This window comes from Dreissena polymorpha, chromosome 14 (assembly GCF_020536995.1).
Source record: "Dreissena polymorpha isolate Duluth1 chromosome 14, UMN_Dpol_1.0, whole genome shotgun sequence".
In the NCBI taxonomy this organism is placed as follows: Eukaryota; Metazoa; Mollusca; class Bivalvia; order Myida; family Dreissenidae; genus Dreissena; species Dreissena polymorpha.
Window position 1 is genome coordinate 74821769 of NC_068368.1, and position 20218 is coordinate 74841986.

Sequence of the window (20218 nt, forward strand, 5' to 3'; positions counted from 1 at the left end):
TAAAAATGTTTTGGTGTATGATCCGGTTATGCTGTTCAATTATGGGTGGTCACAAATCCTCTTTATTAAATAATCACTTATAAATTTATCCTTAATTTGTGATGATGTTTTGATCTATTGGCTTTATTATGCTTATGTTAAGTTGGACATGCCTATATGATAGAATGTACGGCAATGGCACGAGTGATATCAATATATAGTATAGTGCAAATAAGCCTTTGTTCTTACTAACTGCTGTGAATAAATAAAAAATTAAACATAAGTTTAACAATATAAAATCTATAGACAGTGAAACATGGAAACAACGTATTGTTTAAATCAAAGTGCGCTCCTTGGGTAGCAACGTGCATTTTCTGTACTCGGGGTACACTTCGGTATACTTAAAGGGTACACGGGGTACATTTAAATAATACCCGAGCCGACAATGACCAATCGAACCTGAATAGCTTTTACGAATATTTATAAATAGTAGATACATGTACATTGTACAGATGCGCTGCGTGCCGAATAGTGACAAGTATTTTTTTTGTTAAACAATTTTTTTTTAATTTAACGAAACAACATTTAAATCGGGTCATTATAAATCAAGCATAAATGCATTTATCTACACAAGTTTATTTTCGTACGCATCTTCTTAATATTCATGCTCTACTTTTGTTGTTAATTAATATTAAAACGCAAGCACGCGAAATGGGATTCCCGCTTCGGCTTCAACAAGAAGAATGTCATCGTTCAAATTTAGAACTGGGATTTCCAAACAATGCTATTAATAGTAGTATTACGTAATGTTTTAATAAACCGCATATGATGTAGAGTTTTCAATTAATTTTATTTATTTTAATAATTTTAATCATGCCTATATCTTGCAGGAATATTTTGACTCGCATGGCGAACGATTTTATGTGAGAGAATTTAAGTAATTATTCGATTCAGGTAAATGCCTATCACTTGCTTATAAATGACTAATTATTGTGTATATATTGAATGTTTATTTCAACTTACTTAACCATCGTGTATCTATGATTATAAATTCATATGTATATATCTATTTGTAATTTCAAAACAGCGATGTGTATGTATTTAACTGTTAATGAATATTTTCAACTGCTTACTGTTAGTCAACAAATTTGTCGATTTTCAAAACTGTCAAAACCGGATTTTACTCCGGGGTGCAGGATGCGTTGTTGCGAGTGCATAATTTAAATTCTTGTTATTATATGCCTATTTTTGTATAATATGGCTTAGGTTTTATCGTTTACATTAAACTTATATAATGTTATAAAAGCTTTATTGGGTACTTTCGATTTTTAGGTGCATAATGGACTGTTTACGAGTTTTTCAAGGTTGTCTTAAAATAGCATTAACGTGAAGTTGAATGTCTGTCTATACATATATCATTAGCAAAACGGCCTTGACAGTTAGCAAGGACAGTTCAGTTAAAACAATGCTTTCCTAAGACAAACAGCAAATTTTGTAAAAGCATTGGAAAGAAATGTGAGATTCTTATATATATATATTTATTTGTTTTTGTGAATTTAGTTTTGTCGGCGTTGATAGACTTAGATCGTAAATAAATAAAGTAAGTGAGTTTAGAGGCATTTGCGTTTGCTGTTGTGTTTTTTTATGTGTATTTCTGCGTATCGTTTTGCCTTGAATCGGACTTAATACTTATATTCCAAAAATACGGGTTTGATGGATTGTTCAACTTTGTTTACACCGTTTATGATGTTTTGGCAGCATTTATAGCAGTACTTGCTGAATAATTGTTTAAAAGAAATTATACACATAAATCGAAAGTAGGAATTTCCCAACCATTTGCAATATAAACACTATCTACATGATAACATTGGTTTTAGTTAATTATTAATATGTTTTTTCATTCAGTATATTTGTTATTAAGTTAGCCGATCAAGATTGGTATGTTTAATTGTTAAAATATAGGTATACAAATCAATTCAAAGGAGGAAATTCCCAGCTATATGCTATATATAAACACTTCATGCAGGCCAAACTTCGATATAGGTTAGGCCATTCCAAATTGATTTGTTGGTCTACGGTTGTTGTTTTTTTAAGTTGAAGAAGCGAGATAAAAAAAAATATTTTTTTGAAAACAGGAAAATTCTCGAGCGAGCGAAGAGCGAAGCATAAAAAAGTCACGTTTCGATAGAAAAATATTGCATTAACAAGAGATACAGATTTAAACAGCTATATTTTACATTCAAATAAATTCTTACACAAAGAGAAGAATCTTTGTACAAACGAGCAATAATATATCTATGAGTTACATGTTTTTCAAAAAAAATGCACTAAAATTATGTTTCAGCACTTAAACTTTAAAATGTAGAACACAAGTCTAAGCTTCATCTTTGTATACTTCCAAAAGTTACAGTTGATAAGGAGAAAATGTGATAAGTGTTTATGCAACACACTATCAAACTATTAAGGTGGTTACATTTTAATCTGCTATTCATAGCAGTAAGTCATGAAATTAACAGTTGAGAGATTTACCTGCTGGTTTATATATTATGTATGAACTTCATGGCACTTAGCCTAGTGCCTAATTCACAGCCTAGTGCATTAAGTTTCCTTCCACGATAGCAATGGACATATAACATAAAAAGGACATTTTATATAGATAAATAAAAATCTTAAGTATTTTACATATAGGGAAATACCTCCATATGCCCATTTAATGAAGAAAAATGCATAAAAATTCTTACGTCATGTTTCCCGCTGTTGTTTGACATTGAACATGCTTCAACGGTATCTGCTGATAGTTGCATGTTCGAACGTGAACAAACATATTCAAGTAAGTCAAAGAACGTAGCAGATGTGTTTATATTTATAAGGGTTGGCTGCAGCAACTTTTCACCGCAATTTGTAAAAACGGTCACGACAGCACTATATTTGACATTCGTATTCAGTGTCGAAATCGTTTCTGCGAGATTGCGTTTTTTTCACAAATTAAAAAAAAAACACATGCGCTATGGTTACAGAAGGACACAAAAATGAGTGCGAGCGGTAAATTTTTATTCCATTTTGAAAAAATAGGTGCGGCAAATCCGACGACCAACAAATCAATTTGGAGTGGCCTTCACTTATAATTTATTGTCAATTATGAATTTTATTTTTATATATTGTTTTAATTTTGTACAAAGTAAGCAAGCCAGATTATATTTTGATATATGACATGTAAAACAGACACACTGTTAAATATGTGTGTATGTTTTTGTATTAATGCTTTATATAACATAAAATAACGTGTACTAATTAGTTTTGTTTTTGATTTTTTTCGCATTAACAACAATTTTTCAGTCATATCAATGAGGTCAGTTAACTAACTCACACTTGTCCTGGTCTAGATTGTCAAGTTCTAAAAGCATAAACGTATGCCAGTATCAAACGACTGCCCGACTTGACTAACAGTTAGGGGGAGAATGGTCTTTGACTAATAAGCTGGGTTCCCACTGCCGATCAGATCAACTCGATCAAGCCCGACCAAGCGGTCGGGTACTGGTCTGGTTCGGTTGGCATGCGTGGTCGTGTGCGGTCGGGTAGGTCGGCATTGATCGGGCTTCCTACCCGATATTTTTTGACCTGTAGGAAACGGATCGAGAAGCGCTCGGGAAGTGGTCGTGTATTATTCGAGTAGAAGATCGAGTTGATCGTGAAGCAATCTTGTGGCGATCGGATTGACATCTTTTACACGATCTGTACCCGATCCGCTCGACCTCTACCCAAGTTATTTTAGATTGCAACACGATCCACTCAACCTATATTCGATTTGATGTACAGATTTACTAGACTGCTACCCGACGGCTACTCGACCGTACACGATCACTTCCCGATTGCTATTCGACCATACACGAGCTCTGTACCCGATCCGCTCGACCTCTACCCGAGTTATTTTAGATCGCTTTGTACGACTGTAGTACGATCATCACGATCTGGTCGTGTGAAGATCTTATGGCGATCGAGCTGAGGTCCACTTGGTCGAGCTGAGTTCGTATAGGGCTCGCGTATAGGTCGAGATGATCGAGCGGTAATCGGAAAGATGGTTGAGTGGGCGTCGTGAATGAGTCGTGTGGGGGTCGTGTGTTATCGACAAGAGGTCGAGAAGAAGGCGTGTATACCCTTTCTAGTCGAGCTTGGTCGGGTTTGGTCGGTAAATTTCGGTGATTGGGATGATCAAGTTGATCGGATCGGCAGTGGGAACCCACCTATAAGCACACACATTCAATTAACTGGCCTGTGATAGAACTCGTGATCATCGGATTTCTAGTCAAGCATTCGGGCATCTGAGCTAGCCGGCCTTACTGTATCTATTACAATATAACCTTTTAACGTTAATAAGCATAACATATGCATGTAATACGTTGATATTAATGTTGAAGAATTAATTGCATTTGGCAAATAAATATATATTTCTGTTAAGCACATCGAATAATCACTCAGGTCACAATAGTCGTTTAGCCGAACAAATCTTCAACATTACAAACCCCCGTAAGCCCGCGTGTGCATCCATCCACTTAACAATTTAATAAGATAAAGTGGCTCTTCCAATGCGGTTTGCGTAGAAGTAACTTTAACTTTTGTATTTCATTTTTTTAGATATTTATTCGTGTGCAGATTGATAAAGTTATTAATTAAAGTGTATTTCTTAATCCTAAGACAATAAGTTGTGTACTTTCGTTTCATATTTATATTGATTTCCAGATCACATGTTCACATGAATTGTCACCGGATGATTGCTAAGGATCGGCAAGAGTTCGTGGCAGTCTGCATTGGTCCATAGCATTCCATACAACAGTTGTACTAATAGCTCAGTGACATGATTAAATTGTGTCCACGGATCGAAGACTCAATGATAACATTCTTTCTTAACCGTATTAGAACGTTCTGATCCGTATTGTTTCCTATTTAAACAATATTTATCCGAACGTTTTTGTAGGTGAGAATTTATTAAGTGTGTTTACGGTCTGTTACGGCCAATACGTACACGTGTGGTTTAGAAATTCCTCTCTGAGGATGCGGCACGGTGAATTAAAATTGGTCTGGGAATGGGACGATCTTATAATGATGCCATAAGAATAGATAGCTAGGTTTTTAAAATACATCTAAGTTAAACCTCGGTGGAAACATCTTTATAGCTGATGTTTGGAACAGTAGGTATATACTGTTTGGAACAGTAGGTATATAATGTTTAGAAAAGTAGGTATTCATTGTTTGGAACAGTAGGTATATATTGTTTGGAACAGTTGGTATATAATGTTTGAAATAGTAGGTATATAATGTCTAGAACAGTAGGTATATCATATTTTGAACAGTTGGTAGCTTACGTTTGGAACCGTATGTATATAATGTTTGGAACATTTGGTAGCTGATGTTTGGAACAGTAGGTATATAATGTTTGGAACAGAAGGTATATCATGTTTGGAACAGTAGGTATATATGTTTGGAACAATAGGTATATTATGTTTTGAACAGTTGATAGCTTATGTTTGGAACCGTAGGTATATAATGTTTGGAACAGAAGGTAGCTCATGTTTGGAACAGTAGGTATATAATGTTTGGAACAATAGGTATATAATGTTTGGAACAGTAGGTATATATGTTTGGAACAATAGGTATATAATATTTGGAACAGTAGGTATATACTGCTTGGAACATTAGGTATAGAATGTTTGGAACAGTAGGTATATTATGTATGGAACAGTAGGTAGCTGATGTTTGGAAAAGTAAGTAGCTAATGTTTGGAACAGAAGAAATCTTATATTTTGAACAGTACGTATTCAGCGAATATACGGTCTTCTATCAAATATATTCTTTTGGTTAACATTTTAATATGAGAATTCATAAAGTGAACTTGCGTTAATAAAATATAATTTACAAGTAGAAATCTAGTTATTTGGCCTTTCCGTTTCCCCTTCAACTGAAACAGTACCTGCCTGTTCAATGCGCATACTTTGCGCTTGATTTGTTCTTTAAGCAACAAACACGGATCAAATTGATTCACGGTTACTAGAAGGTCATAATAACGTTGCATTAAAAGAGACACTCATTTAAAGATCAACTTTGGTTTCAAAAATATTAATGGAAATACAACCAGAGCTTATAGCTTTAGAGATTTTGAGAAATAAGACCATGATTTTCATGTTTAAAAAGAAACAGGCATATACCTTATCGAAAGCGAGCAATAGTTCAAAGTTAAGTACATTCAGAGTATTAACTTGTTTATAGTATGTTCATTTTCTATAAAATATAATATTTACTGGCTTTTTTGTAAAATGGCAATGGTAACACATATAATCATTGCAAAGTAAGTCAAGGTTTTAATTGTAAAACAAATAAATGGGGAAAATTAGTCAACCATTATTTAAATCTCCTCATTGATTTTGGTTTCAGTGCCGTAAAACGTTTAATACAATGCAGATTGCCAAACAGTGTATTCGTTTAATTATTACAGATAAGTCGTGAACATTTTGGTTAGCGGAACTGTGTTCAAGATTCGTTTGTAAGGAGCTACATTCATCTACTGATTAAAAGCGTTTAGTGTGTTTTTCTATATTTTCATGCACATTTTTTATATAGTTTGTAGCCCAAAATTTTGGTTTTATCAACTTAAGTTCGCGATGATCATAGTTGTACGAATGCCAACATATTTTCACTCAATTGTTTTCAAATATACATATACAATAATGTTACTTACGTATTGTGTTATTGCAGTTATGATGGGTCATACTAATTAGCAATTTCAAAGAGACCGACATTCGTTCGGAAAGCTTATTCATTTCAGTTTTCGAAAAAACATGTAATGTGAAAAGGATAAATATATCGTCATGTCAAAAAAGTGAACACAAATAATCAATACTTAAGATTACTAAACATTTTTTGGCTACACAACCCGAGTTAAAAAACAATAAAATTGTTTAATACATTTTCAGAATATGGGGACCGTGTTCTTCGGATTCGTGACGTTCTTTACATTAGGTAAACCACATACATATCAAACTGATCAAACTGCTCGGAAAGTGTTTGTAATATTGGTTACAATGTTTCTTTTTTAAATGAATATATAAACACATCTAAACACTTATGACATTTACTTACTGAAGTAGAGTAAATCATATGTGTGTCTTACTATTTCAGGATGTACTCCTTTTTCCGGAAACATCCAGGTCGTTAAAAGAAAGGAAACGTCAATTGAGTGTGCCTCAAACTCCGATCTTTCATTCAAATTTTATAGCAACGTGTTAAAGAAGTTTCTAACGATTGCAGAATGTGATTTTAACAAAAAAGAATGTGCGTTATTGACAACTACTAATACACATGTATATACTATTTCTTACACTGGACGTGGTGGTATCCTGGTAATTAGAGATCTAGACAAAGAAACCATTGGAACTTATCAATGCTATGAAACGTACAATCCTTTGAATTTATTAAGCACAAACATTTCACAATCGCAATATACAGACGAAACGGGAATGTATAGTGATCCAACCAAAACTACTAGTAAGTACATTAGTATTAGTATAAAACATGAAAGGCATTCAGTGGCGTTTTGTTTGTCAGATCTTCACGTAATTAATTACGCTGTACAAAATATATTATTGGCTCAAACTGTAGACCTGTACAGTGTAAGTATAAAGATTTTTATTAAATTAAATTTGAGAGCGACCAAGTTTGACATACTTATTGCGCTAACGTCAATTTTCACATCGTGTATATCGAACATATGACGAATACATGAATATTTAACTTGATATTATAATGCTGGCCGAAGTTAAAACACACATACGTTCGGTGATTTTTCCAATTGTCTTTATTTATTTTCAGAGCCACGTCTTCCGGAAAAATTTGGGCATATCAAGTTAGGCGTATTGAAGGATAAATCCATAGAATGCTCCTCCAATGTCGATATTACGTTTCAATTCATCAGCAATAAAGCAAACGCCACAGTAACAATTATTGCAGAATGTGACTTAACAAAGAAAACATGCACTATGTTGAAACCAAGTTTACATAACAAATACAATCTTTCTTACACAGGCATTGGAGGAGTTTTGCATATAAACAGTCTGAACGAATCATTTGGAACATATATCTGTCGTGAAACATACAACCCAATCATCTATATCAGTATTGACGTTATGGCACACATTATGGATGCAGCGATTATCACATATAATGTAACTGTATTGGCCGAGAATAATACAGGTACATAGTATTTAAGTTATTTGCAAGCGCTTTGTTTGTGCTAACTTATTATTAACATATTATTATATAATGCGCTATAAAGTACAAATTCATACTATATATGCCATGCTCAATTCACGATCATACACCGTTTATTGTTTTTCCGCAAAATTTCGAATAAAATGTTTAAAATCTATCATTATCGTTTACTAGTAAGAAGTATTATAACAGTGTACAACTAATATTTTAGAAATTCAGTTGGATCAAGGAGCAACAAATAATTCTTCAACAATATTGAAAATTGTACTTCCTATTATTGCTGCCCTGGTCATGATTGGAATCGTTTGCGTCATTGTTTGGTTAAACACGAAAGGTACTTTCACGTTTCTTAAATCTTCTGTGCGTATTATTTAGAAAGTCATACAATCTACATTGACAATCTCTACTATGTACTGATGACTGCTTAATGTAAAGACGTAAACATATATGTATAAAGCAATTTATATGTACGTTTTTATATAACAAAGTGTTCAAACACATTTTGAAGCCCCAATGCTATATAATTGTCATGAACTTTCCAAGGCGGTGACCCTAGTGTTTGTTTTTGTCCCGTGTTTTTGTTTTGTGTCTAAATGTATGGCAATTAGTCACTTTCCTCGAATAAATGACCCCTCAGTCGTGGTGATAAGAATGATTTTCCTGCGTATGCAACTTGATTTTTTTGTATGGACCCTTTTATATACGCTACATTCTATTTTTCAGCTTTCTCCTGCGCTGCTTCTAATGACAGGGACAATTTGGAAATGGTACTATCTCTTTAGTTGCGTTTTGTATTAAAGATGACTAACTATATATGTTTGTTTCGAGAGGCGTTGTCATCATGATACATTTTTCTGTTTAATTTATTATCATTTTTGCGTAATTTCATAAACGTATTCGGTACACAAATTACGGTTCAATAGTTAAAATCATATTTAATGTTGTAGCTTAAGGGCTTTGTTTGATCATCTGTGTTTATGTTTATACATTTGTATCTTTATTGTTCATACCAACCAAGTCAAACGCCATAGTAACACATCCGAATGAAGAAGACGAACATAATGTAAGTACTATTTACATGTACGTTTTATCTTGTTCGGTATCTATATAGTACATTAAACCAAAAACATTCACTTTTTAATACAGAATGTATTAGAGTGATATTTATATCACTTTTCTTGCGTGATGCTTTATTACAGAGATCAAAGAAAGAAGCAGCAACAACAGCAACACACGTATATAAGGCATATTTCTACTGACCCACAATAACGTATCGTTTATTCCACATGTATCTCAACAGCTTCCAGTGTAATACCTTCCTTTATATAACGTTAATTGCTGCCCTATTGACAAGAATCCTGGAGATAATTTATCATACCATTATCTATCATTTAATTTGAAATTTGAGCGTCAAGGTTAAAATAAGTTGAAACAATTTCACATCATTTTAGAGCGCGATAAATTCAATGAGTTATATACATCCTCTAAATAACGACAGAAAAGATTTTATCAATAAACAACAGACATAGACATAAGGTATTCATAAAACAGAATGCTCACATTTCATTTCATCCAATAATTTCTATATTCCGCTTCTCCTTACATGAAACTACAAAAAACGATGCACATAAGTAAATTGTTACTACGGTTCACACTAAGATACATATATTTGTTAAAAAATATTGTATTTGTTTATTTGTAAGGCAATATAATGTTTTTGTAAATGTATCGATATTTTAGTCCACGCCATTACTGGGCTATGCTGGCAATACATCAAATGGCGACAGTCTATATCAAAGTTCGAAACATGCTGACTTGGACCAAAATGTAAGTCTCTTATCATTAAAAGTTTGCATTGTGTCAGTCTGCATTATGTTGGAATGTAATATAATAGCGATTTCGAAAGTTTGCACGTCGTTTTGTCATACATGACACTGACACTTGTCTGGTGTTATTCGTCATATTTGAAGTAAATAACGGCAAAATAAGTTTTCTTTTACACGTCATGTTGTTTAATTATCAACGTCACTAATATATGTTTTACAAACAAACGAATTCAGTTATCATACATGACTACCATATTCAGATACACAGTTTTCACATCAATATAAAACATTGGTGACATCTCAGAAACGGATGCAAATTTGAATGTTTGAAGTACAAGTGATTCAAACGTTGTACCCAAAACATTATATTAAAATCAGAAACGCCATATGCTGCTCTTATTTACTCCCGGTTTCTGCAAATGATGATACAATATATATTTCGCTTCAGTATAAAACTTTTTTTTTTATTTTGAAAATACATGTATTTCATATGAGAAATAGAAAGCGACGTGAAATTGTCATAGGTTAGGAAAAGTGTGCAACCAGTCCAGGACTTGTACCCGGGACACCTCGCTAACAGGGCGAGTGCTCTCCCGAATGAGCTAACCGGGCCGCCACACAACTTCTCCCCTAACGTGGCGAAGTTTAGACCGTGACATACACCCCCCACTTGAATATGTATTCGTCCTCGAATACAGGGATTCGGGGTGATATATAATTAACCATGGGCCTCAGTAGGAGTATACCCAGGTAACGTCACAGTCCCCCGTTGGGCGCCAAATGTCATATGTTGAGAAAAGTGTGCGGCCAGTCCGGGACTCGAACCCTGGACACCTCGCTAACAGGGCGAGTGCTCTCCCGACTGAGCTAACCGGGCCGCCACACACCTTTTCCCCTAAAGTGACCAAGTTCAGACCGTGACAAAATAAAAAATACGCTTTAAAAGTGTCTAAAAACACTTCATCGACATTTCAATCGCTCACCACACCGACATTTCAATTGTATAACAGACAGCCATTATGCACATTAACCATACAGAATCGTAAATTAATTAAATGAGAAAAATAAATTGCATGAAATGCCATAAAAATTGCTATTCGCTTTATACTTTTCAGTTTGCTTAATCGTCAAAAAATGCATATAATGGATATGGTAAATGTTCATTATAACTGTTTCCTCCAAATTATCATAACTACAATCAATATTTGCGAATCTGAAACAATTGTTTTTGATTTTGTCAAATAACCAAAACGTGAAACGGTCCCTTTAAAGAACTAAGCACGACCTTTAGCGCATTCACAAATAAGATGTTTGAATAAAGCTTGCAGAAAGTATTGATTTCTAAACAATAAATATGCTTCATGTAAACAATGCAATGATGTTAATGTACCTCTCAATATGGCGTATGAAAAACTTTCAACACGTGGAAAGAGCTCACATTGGCGCCGCCAATTATATAGATTACCGTGTTAATTTCTGGGTGTGTATCAAAATATCAAGGTATGACGCTTCCCATACTGTATGGCGGATGTTGCTTCGTTGTCCCTCGTCGACAATTGTTTAATTCGTTCAGGCCCGCGGTACACATTTGTCACAAGAGTTTTAAATAGATTAAAAATTAAAATATTAAACATCATTGTCTCTAAAACCGCAGGGTCGGTGCTTTAATATATGGTGTGTAACATCATCTAGTGGTTCTCTACTAAGTTTGTTGAAATCATGTCACCGGGGTAAAAACTGGCTACGCTCCAGATGTCACATACTTTCTAAACCTTATAGACATATTCAAAATCTTCTTCTCTGAAACCGCTAAAAAAAACATGCCCCTGGGGTTAAAATTGCTCTGCCAGTGGTATCGCATGGTTGATATAGTATGTAGTCAATACATGAGAAAAACAATATTCTTGCCTGAAGCCGCAATGGTCAGAGATTTAATATTTTGTCAGGAATATGTAACATGTTAGAGTTGTCCTCTAAAAAGACGGTACATTTGTTTGTGTTATATAGGGAATAAAATGAACATTCTGTCTGATACAAAATGTCCCCAAGCTTTCATATTTCTGTAACATTTGACATAAATATCGTGCTAAGTCCGTTCCCGCGTGTCAAAAGGAGCGAAGCCTTAAATGTTACATGATTAATACAGTTTGAATATAGTAAACAAATTCTTCTCTATAACCGCAATAGTCGGCGGTTTAATATTTAGTGGGTAACATCGTTTATTGCTGTCCTCTACACAGTTGGTACAAATCATGCTTCTTGAATAACAACTGGCCATGCCTCAAGGACCACATGATTAATATAGACGTTTATCCCACAGCATTTATATGATCCTATAAGCATTGTTTAACTTGTTAAAATCTACTCTGAAAACACAAAATTAAGAGGTTCACTATTTGATGCGTAACAGTTAATGGTGATCATGTTCAAAGTTGTTCAAATAATGCCCCTGTGGTCTAAACGGTCAACGCTTCATGTATTAAATAATTTGTATAGATCAACATAATAGAACAATTTTCAGTATCTTATCTGAAACAACACGGTCAAGAGGTGTTTTTGGCATGTTACAACTGGTATTGTTGGTTTAACCCATAAGAGCCATCGTATATTGTTAGTATTAATGTAACATTTATAATCTAACATATATCATTTAACAGTACGTGTTTATTTATTAGTTTATGTTATCATTTATGTTATACGCAGCACATAGACCCCATACCAAGTGTTGGAGTTGTTGCTGCAATTGAACTTGGTACAGCATACAGCGGGTATGCCTTTTCGTTCACCGACGATTAAAACAACGTGGTTATCAACGACAACTGGTTAGGTGGTGGCTCATCACCTTCAATAGCACATAAAACTCGGACAATTGTTCTTCTAGACAACAAAGGAGCATTTCGATCATTTGGATATGATGCAGAACAACACTTTGCTTCTCTTGTGAATACAAACAATCACCATGGCTGGAGATTGTTCAGACGGTTTAAAATGGCATTGCTTAATTACAACGTAAGATTAAGCGCAGAAAATCATAAGACATACACAAATGCGAATAATCACACAATCGCTCCAACTCTCAAAATATCACGATGAATAAAAGTAGATCAATGCATAAATAATAATTCCATAAATCACAGTAAATTAATACATGTATACAAATTTAAAGACTGCTTTTCAAATTGCAAACATGTTAATATATTGAGGATTTTGATTATGAGTTCCACCTCTCTTATTACTTAAAGCCAAAATAAACTTGTTCACGTTTATTTTGTAGTATAACATAGCCATAACATGCATTTAAATACCTATATATACTATTTGGCATCGTTTTATTAGCAAGAAATTCAACAATAAGCATTTTGAAACCCCGGGACTCAAAGCGAGGAACCTTGGAAGCAAAATCTGAGCGCCACCACATCATTATCCGGCTTTCCATATAATTGATGAAAAGCTTACACAACTTTTATTTCTTGATTGATGTTAATCCATAAAAAAAACAATGTTTGTGTCACTTTTCTTCAATGTAACCCTTCTTTATTTGAACCTAGTCCTACAAACAACGAAAAAACAGCTAAAACATCGACAACAAGAAAAAAAAATCGGTACCCTACAATGTGCATAACAAACATGCTGAGATGATTCTTAAGTTATATAGCTACCGGCTACTGTACTGGGAACTTTGAAGTACTGCCAGAATGAGTGGTTGCATTTATTGCTTAGTTGTATTAAAACAATCAACAACTTTATTGATTACAAACAAACGTTCACAGTTTCTGTAGTTTTATAAAAAATAATAATATAATTAACGTATAAAAAAGAATCCCGTAACTAATAAACTTGTTTCACAATTGCGTAGTTTCATATAAAATCTGCAACAGTCACATTTGAGTGTAACATTTGTTAAACTTTTATCATTTCTTAGTGCATACAAATAGAAACACTTATCACTACTAAACAAACGGATCATTACCACAATAAGGGTTCAACCAGATAACAGATCATGTGAAACTGAAAAAAATACCCTACTTAGGTTTTAAAAAATGAAGTTCAATCAGAGTGTCAATGTATAGGTTTCTATTTCATGTAAAAATAATGATTACATGATACTGTTTGGAACAAATCGTATCATGTGAATTATAATGATATGTTAAACGGCATACAGAGAAGAGAATGGTATTAATTAAAATAGCAAATTGATGTTCGTACACGGTTGACAATCGTAAAATATACAGACTATTGAAATATACGAATAATGTAATAAAATAGCACATAATGCACAACCGTTTCTACATCAACGGAGGAAAAATATATTATAAGAGATTTTATGGTAGCTACAACAAACTTGCAAGCTAGAATGCCAAATAAGAAGATTATTAACATTCCTTACAATAGGCCTAGGCAATTGTTTATTAAATAATTTGTATTTATCTTTTTGAATCTGTGCAAAGTTTAATAGGACTGGTATTGCAATTTCGCAAAATGTTGACACGTCTCTTTAAACATTTTAAATATTAAACGGTTCATATTTTTAAGCTCACAAATTCGATACGCAAAGGCCAATCAGAATCGGTGTAACCACTTGTTTATACTGCAACGACTAAAGAACACATCCAAAGACACTGACATATTTACAATGAAAAGATTGATATCCTCACGTTAAGTTAAAAAAACTTTGACAACTCGTGTGGTTTCCAAGATGTTTTAGTAATATTAATATTGCACACATCATTACAAATAACAAAAACAAATCATTATGAGGATAAAAACATTATATATCAGTTTAGCTAAATGCTATTATTTTTGTAAATATTTAAATACACACTGAGGGCATATAGAAATCAACAATTAGGAAGATATGGTGGACATGAAGTTTTACTTGTAACTGCATAATAAATGGTTATACCATATACACACCAGCATCCAACCATCTATCTGCATATTATTTATTTGTCATCAAATATGTGTATAAGATCACTTTCAGTAAGTGTATTCTGCAGCAAGCATTATGCGATTTAACCAATAACTTTTCGTATAGTCTTAAAAAAGTGACGTTCATCAATAAACGGCATGAACTTATTCAGATTATGTAGTTAATGAAAACGCTAAATAGAGAATAGAAAAAAAAACATGTACAAGAAAGAAATTCGTAACGGTTGTATGAAGCAAACAGGCGATGTTTGTGCTACAATTATGTATTTAAAGTCTTCAAACTCTTGATGCACATACATATTGCGTATAGATATGAACAGATGATAGTACATCGTGGGCAGTTTTCGCAAAGTTCATTATCAAATCGGAACATGTAACCTTGTAATATTTGGTCATAGGTGTCTTACGTTTTCTACGCATAACTTGAGTATAATGACATGCATGTTTGAACGATTGTTTATAGCTAATTGTTCTTCATTTAATGCTCAAAAGTTAATGGTATATATTTGGACAGGAATTTTCCTTGAAAACGACAATTGATGACCTGGAAGGCAATCCATATCCCGCGATTGAAGTATTTAAACATGCACTACAATATCTGCACGGACATCTCTTAAAAGCTTTAAAACGTTCATCACCGACAATGCGTGAAACCGACATACGGTACGTTATAACTGTACCTGCCATTTGGACTGCTGAGGCAAAACGCTTCATGAAAGAGTCTGCTTTACAGGTGCGTAAACTCGTTTAATAGCCTCACTCTGGCATGAGCTAGATTTTTAGAAAATCCTATAAACTCGTGATTACAAAGCTGCCAAATTGAAAAAAACTTTCCGTTTTATAAGGTGTGTTTTTGTTTACAACTTTAATTTGTGAATAAAATGAGTAAACGTTGTATAAACCTATATATCACATTGGTTTACGAATCTGTACGATCGGAACTACACCTATTTGCATATAAATCGTTTCGTTTCACGCGTGTGGCTTAACTGTCTTACAACGATAGAAAGTTCGTGGCAGGTTAATTGTCTAAAAATGTTAATCTGTTTTTTTTATTATACAATATAACAATTGCAAGCAAAATACCAACTGTTCATGCTTCATCAGTAATGGGCCTAAGTTTATTTACATTCGAACGCTTTTATATTTGTTTTAATCTCATTTGAAGGCTGGAATCAATGACGAAAGACTAACAGTGGTCGTTGATTCGATGGCTGCAGCCACTTGGTGCACACGTTCAAACACCAAAGACAGGCCAGTGATTGATTTACAAACGACCGGGTCTAAATGGTTGGTTGTAAATATAGGAGGTAAGAGAATGCGTTTGATTACTATTTATTAAGTATCATGAGTCTCAAGTCCAGAATTGGTTCATATACGCTGTATTCTTATATGTAAGGCACCTGTTCTTATCAATGACTTTTGCTTTACTACTTTACCAGGTGGGACCGCAAGTGTATTAGCATGTCAAGTATTATCTGCAGGCGAAGTCAAAGTGCTACACCAAGCGAGCGGCGGTGCTTGGCGCGGTACATACGTAGATCAGCAATTTATGGATAACCTAGACAGAGAGCTAGGAGCCGAAAACTTAGACAAATTACGCAGAGAGCACATTGGGGATTATTTACAACTTTTAAACGACATTGAAGAAAACACTGGATCAAAGTATATATTTTTACAAGATGTGTGTGTTGTGAGGCTCCCGAATTCACTATCCATGACAGGAAAACATGAATTTGAAACAGCGAAAGTCAAAGCATGGTTTTATGAGAAAATAACAAGTTTTATTGCACATATTAAAAAGGTATTACAGAATAACATCAGTTTAAGTGAAGTAACATCTATGGTTTTAGTTGGAAGATTCGCCGGTTCGGAATATGTCCAAAACATGTTTCAGGATGTATTTACAAATCTAAAACTGATTGTTCCTCAAGAGTCAGGATTGTTAGTTCTGAAAGGAGCCGTTTTGTATGGACACAACACTGTAAAATATACATTCAATCAGTCTGATAGCATATAGGCATACTACGCACATCGATAATCTGGAATGAATGTTGAAGATGTTGAAGAAAGTAGCTGATGATTGTCATAACTTTATCTTTTGTGGCTTGGAAATTTGCAAATCTGTTGGTCTGTTTAGCATTTAAAAATTGAGTAATCAAATTGTAATTCAGTTGAAGTAGTATTAACTTGTATTGCTATTTTATTTGATTTTCAATTGTATGAGATTGATGTTTGATAGTTGAAGGTGTAAATTGTGATTAAGTCAGAATTAAGAGTGAGGCATTCACTGCTCCAAAACAATAGCCCGTTTTAATTATGTGTATATGTGTTTTTTTTCTGTAATATACTGGATATGTGTTATTGTCGCATTAGTTAAATACAAGTCAATTGCAGTATTCGATTCTCTCACAATAGCTTGATTTTAATTATTGGTATTTAGGTATATGATCATTATTTAATATTTACTTATTCAACTGATAATAATTTCCTTCGATAATAAAAATTCGATACACAAATGACGATAATTCGTGACAACAAGTTATCTCTTCACCTTGGTAAAACTGAATCAATTCTCTTTGGTACCAAACATAAGCTAAGTTCAAATCCCACGTTGAATATAATATGTAATGACACAGTTATAGAACCTACAACCGCAGTCAAGTATCTTGGGGCCAGTATTGACCAGAATTTATCATTTGTCAATATTGCTCAGTCTGTTGTAAAAAAATCTAACTCTAGGTTAAAGTTTTTATATCGTAAAAGCAAGTATTAACCCAGCATACCAAGAAACGTCTTGTGATGTCCTTAATCCAGTGTCATTTTGACGATGCTTGTTCTAAATGGTGCAATGGTCTTGCACAGTTTTGGAAGAATAAACTTCAAGTAACCCAAAATAAATTTATCCGTTTTGTGCTCAATCTTGATTCTAGAATTCATATTAGCCCGGAAAATTATACTTCTTTGCAATAGTTGCCAGTTGACAAACGTGTCGGGAAAATAATGCTCACACATGTTTTTAAGATAAAAAATGGTCTATCTCCTGATTACTTGTCAGACCAGTTTATTCCCCAGAATTCTGTCCATTTCCATAATACCAGATTAAGTAATAAAGGCGCTTTCTTTGAACCAAAGGTTAAAGGAAATGGGAAGAAGTCCTTCAGTTACTTGGGTTGCACATTGTGGAATAAACTACCATCTTTTAAAACCCAGATGACAGTATTGTCCAGTTTTAAATCTGCTATAAAACAACATATAAAATAGAGTAGTTTAATCTATCTTAAGTTGCTATGCTTTGCTGTTAAAATTTTTACATTTTCCTTTACCCAATGTCTTATCATTTCGGATTTATAATACATGCATACTTACTGTGACTTTTTAATTTTTGTTTGTTGTAGTAACCTTTAAATTTTTAATCCATCCAAATTTAATCTGTGATATGGTGATCATAATTGATACATTAGAGTTTTCTGCTTTAAGGTGATACTCAGTAATACTGTGATAGTTCATGTCTGCAAAGCTACAGTGTGATATTAATGTTATGTTCATTGATTAGTATTATATTTCATGTATTTATTGTTATTAACATAGTATTAAGTATTCATTTATTACTAGTGCCTCTCTTTGTCATGCCACCAACAACAAGGACCACAATGGAAATATGGGATATTGCTCTTTTTTGTGTAATCATTGGCGTTAGTGTGCATGCCATAGTGCATTCTATGCATGTACTTTTCAATTATGAGTGTTTTTTACTTCATATTTGTTTTATGTACATGTTGTTTCAATTCATTGTGTGTATGTATGGTATCTCCGAAATAAATCTATCTATCTAAGGAGTTGGGATGCAATAATTACAAAGCACAATGCAATATGTGTATATAATTACAATTAAATTCAAACGCGAGGACTGGTTCTAATAATATTGTCACTTTAAACTGTTTTATATGTTTTAGCGCAACGTTTTTCAAATTGACACGACGAGTGAACAAATACCAAATACAAGCATCAAGACTTTTGTAAAATAACAATAAAGTAAGAATACTCGTTTTACCCTTCCTATATGCGAATTTTTTTCAAGAATGTTGATACCCATTTGTATTCCCGAGCGTGAATTATTCTGCAAAATACCTTTCCAAACACTTATATATTTGGATGTGTTAACATATCACATGTAAAAGATATTTATGCCAACAATAGGTCACACATAGACACACTAGTGTTTACTTAACATTCATTATTGTGTACATGTTTATGATGTGCAATATTATATAAAACGAACTTGATAATATGAATAGGAAACTAAACACTTGCATAAACATCATTTTGTAAGCTAAATACTCAACCCGGTTTGCGATCGCCAGTCCTGTGTGTCACTTATGAGATATGATACTTTTGCGCTAAATATAGAAGTAATCTTACTAAATATTAGCATACACAATTGTTGTTTTCTAGTGATTCTCGTAAGTTACCAAAGAGTTCAATCTTAAGGAATCAGAATGAACCGCAATATTATGTTCCACAAGATTTTGTAATGTATACATTTACATCATACTTTATACATTCACTACACATGTCAGCGAATGATTGTGCGTTATAAAATACTGACGAAAGACCTTATCAATATTGACTAAAGTCATTTCCTTACCCGTTAATTGTTTGAAAAATAAGTCAAATATATTTTCTAGCAAAATGTAATCGTTAAAGTGATATTAGACGCATTTTTCGCTTTTGAATAGAGCTGGGAAGAATTAGCAGGCCAAAATAGTTAATTAAAATGTGGTAACTGACCAATTATCTGCAAGTCATCTTGCTACCCGTTGTTTATACAAAATATATATTATATTCGATATTTTACATGACTCTCCCAGTCCTCTAAGCCGAGCGGAACTGCCTTTTTTATTAGGATCGGAGTTAGTGTTCGTGTGTCGTATGAATAGATATCGTTGCAGGAAATTAAAATCCGTAAAACAAAATTGTGTCTTTGTGTCGTATGAACAGCCCTGCACGAAAACTAAATTTAGATTCACATCGTACATGCATGATCAGTTGCCAAGCGAAAGTACGGTTGACATTTAATTGAATTATTTTTTCTCTTTCCGGGATATTGTTTTAGTATGCTGATGCTGCATTAACAAATATAAATGTATATGAAGTAAAAACGCCAAAAATTAACAACGGTTGCGATAAACACCTATAAACATAGCAGATGCGTCTAATATCAC

At 33.5% G+C, this 20218-nt stretch overlaps 1 protein-coding gene and 1 non-coding gene across 7 annotated transcripts; one reads left to right on the top strand and one right to left on the bottom strand.

Annotated features, from left to right (window-relative positions):
• The first annotated feature begins 783 nt into the window (after positions 1 to 783).
• Positions 784 to 18829, top strand: LOC127857038 (uncharacterized). 6 transcript variants are annotated; one of them, XM_052393318.1, is made up of 12 exons: positions 784 to 933; positions 6945 to 6990; positions 7150 to 7515; positions 7840 to 8220; positions 8450 to 8572; positions 8962 to 9005; positions 9257 to 9301; positions 9438 to 9473; positions 9979 to 10065; positions 15508 to 15726; positions 16162 to 16303; positions 16436 to 18829. In XM_052393318.1, the coding sequence occupies exons 2-12, from the start codon at positions 6948 to 6950 to the stop codon at positions 17011 to 17013; spliced, it is 2064 nt and encodes a 687-aa protein (XP_052249278.1). In that variant the 5' UTR covers positions 784 to 933; positions 6945 to 6947; the 3' UTR covers positions 17014 to 18829. The 6 variants fall into 6 exon arrangements, with proteins under 6 accessions (XP_052249278.1, XP_052249280.1, XP_052249279.1 ...); XM_052393320.1 differs by having other exon boundaries at positions 816 to 902; XM_052393319.1 differs by lacking the exon at positions 784 to 933 and adding an exon at positions 1336 to 1579.
• On the bottom strand, positions 10869 to 10942 carry Trnat-ugu (transfer RNA threonine (anticodon UGU)). The gene has a single exon. It is a non-coding gene; the product is annotated as a tRNA-Thr (tRNA).
• Positions 18830 to 20218: the final 1389 nt, after the last annotated feature.